Source organism: Grammomys surdaster, unplaced genomic scaffold, assembly GCF_004785775.1.
Source record: "Grammomys surdaster isolate TR1022 unplaced genomic scaffold, NIH_TR_1.0 126278, whole genome shotgun sequence".
NCBI classification, from domain to species: Eukaryota; Metazoa; Chordata; class Mammalia; order Rodentia; family Muridae; genus Grammomys; species Grammomys surdaster.
The window spans coordinates 3780405-3787792 of NW_021621078.1; the positions used below are offsets into that span (position 1 = coordinate 3780405).

General features: G+C 50.4%; 1 protein-coding gene across 3 annotated transcripts in view; it reads left to right on the top strand.

The window, feature by feature from the left end:
- Positions 1-223: 223 nt before the first annotated feature.
- Positions 224-7388, top strand: part of Ksr1 (kinase suppressor of ras 1) — a 134911-nt gene continuing 127746 nt past the window's right edge. For all 3 annotated transcript variants that reach the window (XM_028759198.1, XM_028759199.1, XM_028759200.1), the window contains exon 1: positions 224-469. In XM_028759198.1, coding sequence (XP_028615031.1) covers positions 239-469 — 231 coding nt within the window. In that variant the 5' untranslated portion in view covers positions 224-238. The remainder of the gene's footprint in view (positions 470-7388) is intronic.

The window sequence follows — 7388 nt, forward strand, 5'->3', positions numbered from 1 at the left end:
CCCCCGCGGTCGCTTAAAGGCTCAGGCAACCACAGCCGTCGGGTCGCGGAGGCTTTCACTTTGCCGCCGCGTCTGGGCGGTAGGAGGAGCGGACTGGGCAGCCGGCTTTCGGGACTGCAGGCTTCGGTGGCGCCGAGGGGCGCTCCTAGTGCAGCCTTCCCGGCTCGGGGCTTTCCTGCCGAGGCGCCCGTGACCCCGGGCTCCTCGCCTCGGCCCCCAGCGGCCCCGATGCCGAGGCATGGATAGAGCGGCGTTGCGCGCGGCAGCGATGGGCGAGAAGAAGGAGGGCGGTGGCGGGGGCGCCGCGGCGGCCGCGGACGGGGGCGCAGGGGCCGCCGCCAGCCGGGCGCTGCAGCAGTGCGGCCAGCTGCAGAAGCTCATCGATATCTCCATCGGCAGTCTGCGCGGGCTGCGCACCAAGTGCTCGGTGTCCAACGACCTCACGCAGCAGGAGATCCGGACCCTAGAGGTAAGGGGCCGTTGCGCCCCACGTCCGGACCCGGCAGTGGCCCGGGAGCCGCCCCACTGCTTTCCTTCCCGAGTTGCATCCTGCACCGGGTTTGCTGGCTGGAGTCTTCCTCCCTTGCCCGAGCTCGCTGATGCGGCAGCGTGAGGACCTACGACCAGCGCTCACTTTGGAAGAATTTAGGGAGGAGGGGGTGTTAGTGTGGGACTAGATCGAGTCTCCAAGACCAGCGCGCACACGGGCATCCCACTGCAAACCCTTTTCCGTCCTCATCCCATTTCCAGTGCCCAACAGTAGTCATTGTCCCACTGAATCACGCGCCGGACTTTTCTCCGTGTGCTTTATGTTCGGTAGCGTGGGCTGAGGTGATGGGGGCGGGGGGGGGGACGTCCCCTGAAGTGTGAGCATCAGTCGGTGGCACTGACTTTCCCCTCATTTCCCGCTCTCCTTGTCCGTTCCTTTCCTCTCCACCAGGTCTCTACCGCTTTTCAAAAAGTGTTTGCTGAAACAGCATTTTTGCTGTTCGGGCGTTGGGGTGCTTTTCTTTGGCGATGTCACAGCGGTTCACTGCTTAAAATGAAATTACTTCCCTACTCCACCCCAAACATTGAGCTTTGGCCTAGGAAGGATTATACTGGGGAAGGGAACCTTTGGTAAGAACAGGCTACTTATAAGGGGGTTGCTGACAGAGATGACCTGGAGTGCATTGAAAGAAACAAGATGTGTGAGCTGCCTTCTCTCAAATTATAGTTGTGAAGTGCAGCATTAAAAGGATTTGGAAGAACCAGCCAGAAAGGTGGTTAGGATTTCAGAAGGGGAAGCTCCCCCACTCCCTTACACATTGGAGGAAAACTAGTGCCTTCCCAACTTGCTTTTGCCCAGAGACTGAAAGGCCTTTGAAAGTGAAGGGGTCAGTTAATAACTCTGGCCCAAAGAAGGGCCTTTCTCCACCGGCATCACCACATTTGGTGTCTGTAGGTCTGAGGATGTCTAATTAGATACATAATTTCTGTCTTTCTACCCCCCCCCCCACACACATACACACACACTATTGCTAATTGCATCTGCCAGCTGTCATAGAGCCAGCCGGTGATGGCTGTAATTATTACAAGTCCAGTCCTCCCTCCTCTCACACCACAAGCCTGAATCCTTGTTTGATCCAAAATGCTCAGGGTGACTCTCCCGTAGTTGTATTTTCATAAAAGCCATGAAGCCAGGGACATTGGGAGACTCCAAACAGTGCTGGCTATTATTATTGTTTTTTGTTACGGTTGCTATAGCAGGGCTGACCAGCTTTGCTTTAAAAACAAACCAACAAAGCTCTGCACTGGGCTTTTCTGCATGTGGAGTTCTTGAACACAGCTGAGTGTGTGTGTCCAGCAAAGTTCACTTTTTAAGCTGATACAATAGGAGGCCTGTGTGCCATGGTTGTGGGGTCGTTGTCCTGCAGTGTATATCTGTTGGGTTGCTGTGTTGTTGGACATTGAATGTTCTGTGTTGGCCTTTGTGACTCCTCCCCAGGTCCCTTTGAGGTGCTCTTGGATCCCAGGGTGTATGTAGAATGGCTTACTCTTTATTCTCTGCAAATTCTCTTTGTCTTCCAATGTTGCACATTTTGACAAAGTTGTGGCATCAGATACCCCAGGGTCTCCAGCTGTTCAGGCCTCTGAGCTGGTTAGGCAGCAGCCTCCCTACTGGGTGCATTGTGAGGTCATCCTTGGTGGCTTCTGAAGGCCTAAGGGCCATTTGCAGTGTGAACAAGACACATGCCCTGTTCTTTGCAGTGTATTTGAAGGGTCCTTCTGGTCCCTGAAAAGACAGGACTTTGGATACCATTTCAAATGGGAATTTTGACCTTGGAGCTGGTTCCTTAGGATTATTGTCAGCTAGTTTGGGTGAATCACTTCATCTGTGGGGCCTTAGCTTTCCCATCTGCTCTTCAAGAGATGGAGTGGTTCCCTTCACTCTGTTTCTGAAAAGCTCTACATTTTGTGGTTTAAGTGATGGGGGTGGGGGCTGGGCAGGTTGGACTAGATGACGACTCTGTTGGGTTAAGTTAATGTGTATATTATTCTGTGTAATGTCCCTATTTAAGAACAGCACTGGACAGGTTATGTAGGAGATGTCTTCATTACAGTGAGCATCTTGACCATAGACGTGCAAGGAAACAGAGAGCCCACACAGCTTTGTAATCCGTTCTGTTTCTGTCTGGATGACCTTGGGGCAAGCCAGATAAGTTCAACTCTCAAACTTCCTCACCTGTCTGTAAAGTGTGAATGGAGTGCTTTTACCTGTAGTGTTTGATGGAGTCTGTGTCTGCCTATAAACTTTTTCTGGATGGGGCCTGGTGACATCCATGCACAGGGCACCTTTAGAAGAAGAAGTACATAGAACTAATTTCCTACAGGTGATGACATAGGGCAGGAAGCAATTCAGGAAGGCTGTATCAGGGCAGCCCACTCTAGCAGCATGTAGAAAGGCAACTAAGCCAGGCCAGTCTGAGGAGGCCAGAAGAGGGAGTCAGAAGCCCTGGAACTGGAGTTACAAGTTGTTACCTGCCATGTGGATATTGAGAAATGAACTTGCATCCTTTGCCCAAGTAGTGGCATTTGTCCAGCCCCAGATTTCTGATGTATATCTATATATATAATCTATATCTGTATGTGTATATGTATATGCATAATTATCTATATGACCTTGAGACAGGTGTCATTATGTAGCCCTGACTGAACTCAGCATATAGATTAGGCTGGCTTTGAACTCATGGCTATTCTCCTGTTTCTGTCTCTTGGCTGCTAGGATTACAGGTGTCTGGCTGGAGAGTTTGGCTTATACAAGAATATCAGACTTCTGGCAGAACCTCAAGAGGCACAGGACACTTGGCCATTCTTAGCTAACCTCTCAGTGGGACTGACTGGTAGCTCATAGGATGTTCCTTGTAGGACCTTGACCAGGGGCAGACTGCTTGTGAAGATCCCAGGTCATGATAGTACAGTCAGCAGTCCTGTCTGCTGATGGCTTTGCTCTGTGGAGCAGTTTCACTGGGTTGAAAAGGGAGTTAAAGGAGGTGAGAAGTATGGCTCACTGGTCGAACAGCTGCCTTGCATACTTAAGGCTCTGTGTTCAAATCTCCAATACTGCATTTAAAAGGGGAAAGGGAGCCAAGGTTTGACGTTCACTTCCTACCTGCCTAGTAGTATTCTAGTTTCTTTTCAATCTCTTGGGAGATACTGGAGCTCCACCAACTTCATCCCATGCTTTCCCTGTTGAGATGGAAAGCACAGAAGGCACAACCAGAACTCTGTGTGTCTGGAATGAAGTTGCAGGGCTGTGTCATTGGGTAGGATCTGGTGCCCTGTCTCTGGCAGGCTCTCTAGAGGCAAGCAGGGATGTTGTCACTCTCCAGCTGTGCTTATCAAGGGACACCTGGCTTGCTATACAGCTAGGCCTGCTGGTCTCATCTGTAGGTTCACTGTGTCCCATCTGTGCACTGGGGACAGTGGTGTGCAAAGCTGGTCTCATCTGTAGGTTCACTGTGTCCCATCTGTGCACTGGGGACAATGGTGTGCAAAGCAGGTGCCCACATCGCCTCATGTCTGTTCACTTTCTTGGTTCTCTGTAATCTGTTCTTTCATGCCAGCATATTAGCACCTCCCAGAAATGGGTTCCATCCTGGCTTGGTGTCTCGTATGGGTTGCAGGGTTGTTAAAGGGCTTAGCTCATGAAGGAAAGGATAACAGAAACAGTGTGGGTACAGTCTCTGCATTTGGCCACTTCCCTGAGCAGAGCTACCCTGGAGGCTTTGCCTGGGAAGGCAGAGAGGACTCATCTAGTGGGCTGGGCAGTGTTTTCTGTGTTAGGACCTGCCTTCCTCATGGCCCTTGGAAGTGTCCAGTGGAACTGCTAAAAGTGAAGGGATGTGCTTACTGGCCAGGCCTTCCATTACTACCTGTGTGTTCACAGCAACCCTAGCTGGTGGCTTACATTGGCTCTGGTAGGTGGAATACCCTCCTGGTCTTTGGGTGTGAGGGGCATGTTCAGTCTAAAGCGGTCATCAGGCAGTGAACAGCAGAGCCTCCACTACATGGCTGGCAGAGAGCTCTTCCATGTGGGCCCTGAGTTAGGAATCCTGTAGAATCCATCAGTCTGACTTACTGGCTCCATAGGAAACATTGCCAGAGTCTGGGTGACTTTTCTCAAGTCAGACCTTCCCAGAAAGATCCGACTAGAACCTGGTTCTCTTTTCCTAGCTCAGGTAGTGTCATTTCTCTTCCTCAGTTTTAACTGTTTGCCTGAGAGACTCCAGTTATCACCCAAGGGACATGGAGCTGAGGGCCCGAATCCTTTGGTGTCCACTTTCACCTTGGTGACTTCTACCCTGGACAGACCCACTTCCCAACTCCCCCGAATCCTTTGGTGTCTACTTTCACCTTGGTGACTTCTACCCTGGACAGACCCACTTCCCAACTCCTTCAGAGAGGTCTAAGAAGGACACGCTGTGTGTGAAGGCTGTGAGCCGAGGCAGGCCTGGATGCTGGAGGGAGGGAGGCCTTATCACATCTGCACCCAGGACCTGCAGGCTGGGGATGCTGCCTGGGGTAGGACGGAACGCTTCCTAGCTGCAGGGCTGTTCCTTCTCAGACACCTGGTTTGGCTCATAATCCTGGGAAGCTGCATTCCATTCTAGATGCTTCCCTGCCTGCCTGCTGGCTGTGATCCAGAGAGGGACCGTGCACAAAGGTGCCTGTGGTGACACTGACAGCATCTGCAGACGTGAGGAGAGGTAACAAACCTTTGGTTGAGTCCTTAAACTGAGCTTTAAATTTTGTCATTACATTTATTTATGGCATGTGTGTGGTGGTCAGAGGACAGCTTTGTTGAATCAGTTCCTTCCTACCATGTAGATTCAGGGAATCAAACTCAGGTTGTCGGGCTTGGCTGAAAGCTCCTTTACTTCCCTGAGCCCTCTTACCAGCCCCCTAAGCTGTGAGGTTTTTGTGTTTTTCTTTTTTCTTTCTTTTTTTTTTTTTTTTAAAGATAGAGCAGGCTGTCATACATTTAGTTCAAAGGGTGTCCACTTTCATCTGGGTGACTTTTACCCTGGACAGACCCACTTCCCAACTCTCCTTCAGAGAGGCCTGAGAAGGACACGCTGTGTGTGTAAGGAGGGCCCGGATACTGTAGGGAGGCCTTATCACATCTGTACCTGGGACCTGCAGGCTGGGGATGCTTCCTGGGGTAGAGATGGACTGCGTCCTAGCTGCAGACACACCAGGGTTCATGGGCTCGATCTCTGCCAAGAGAGGGTCCAAGTACATGAGGAACGTTCTTGAACACGCTCCATGTGAAGCTCTCCAGTAGGCCCTTAACATATGCGTCGTTATACACTGATCATTTACTGCAACCTGGGAGATGTCATTCCCAGTGTGAAGATTCAGTAACTGAACTAGGAGAGCCAGAGAGCCTGAGTTTAGTAGATAGTTGAACCTGAGTTGACTGGCATTGAACTTGCAGCCATCCTTCTGCCTCAGCATCCCCAGTGCTGGAGTTATAAGTATGTGTCACCATTCCCCGTCTGACCTTGCAACCTTACCAGCTGCCTCTAGAAACCTTGATGGGGGAGGACTGGGGGAGGGACTTTGGTCAGTCATGACTATGGACACCGATGGAATGGATGGTCAGTAAGAGAAAGGGCTGGCCCAGGATTGGTTCACTTCCAGCCCACTGGATCTGTGAGTGACTGCCCTGGACAGCCTTTGAGTCTGAGTGTTGGCTGGCTTCCCTCCCATTCAGCTCTGCACATCCTCAAAGCAGGTGGTGAGGCAACCGGCGCTGCTGGTTTCATTCTGAGAAAGGAGAAGCTGCTTTGAGATGGACTTACTCATATCTTCTTGTTGTTTGAGATAGGGTCTCTCTATGTAGCTCTAGCTGGAACTAGCTGTGTAGACCTGGCTGGCCACAAACTCACAGTGATCTGCCTGCCTTTGCTGCCCGAGTGCTGGGACTGAAAGCGTGCTCCACCATGCCTAGCCCACTCAGGTTTTTGGTTTTTTTTTTTTTTTTAAATAGCTACCTGCTTTATTCTTTCTGAGCAACTCTGAGACAAGGGTATATCTTCTAACTTGCTACCTTTAATTGCAGTGCTTAAGATACACATTGATGCCTGCCCCCTCTGCACAAGGGAAGCACAGAGCTAGATAACAGCAGAATCACCTGCCAGAGCCAAGCCCTTTTTTCTTTTTTTATTTGCTCCTCCTTGCTCTTCACTGCAGTGTGTGTGCTGCGCTCCGGGAGCTTGCAGTGCGTGCCTTGTAAGTGTCTCCAGATCATGTGCACTTTGCAGTGGCATGGTCAGTGAGCTTATCGTGCATTCACACCACACAGGCCTTTAACCAGATCCTACTTTTCTTGGCTTTTTGAGACAGGGTTTCTCTCTGTATTCCTGGCTATCCTGGAACTCACACTGTAGACCAGGCTGGCCTCAAACTCAGAGATCCACCTGCCTCTTTCTCCTGAGCGCTGGGATCAAGGCGTGCACCAGCACTGTAAGGCATGTCCCAATTTTTAAAGCTTGCTTATTTGGACTTTTTTAAAAAAATATTTTTGTTTTGCCATGCTGATATATCTTCCTACAGGTAAGATTTTGCGGAATTAAAATGTATGAATACCTTTAGTATCTATCCACTTAAATTAAAGAATTATTTATTTTTATGTGTATGCGTGTTTTACCTATATGCATGTATGTGCCCCACATATGTGCCTTGTGCCCTCAGAGGCTGGAAGAGGATGTGTCAGATCCCCTAAAACTGGAGTTAACAGATGTATGAGCACATAGGTGCTGGGGTCAAACCTTGGTCCTCTGGAAAAGCAACCAGTCCTTGCAACCACTGACCATTTGGTGTCTATTTTAAAAAGGTTTTTC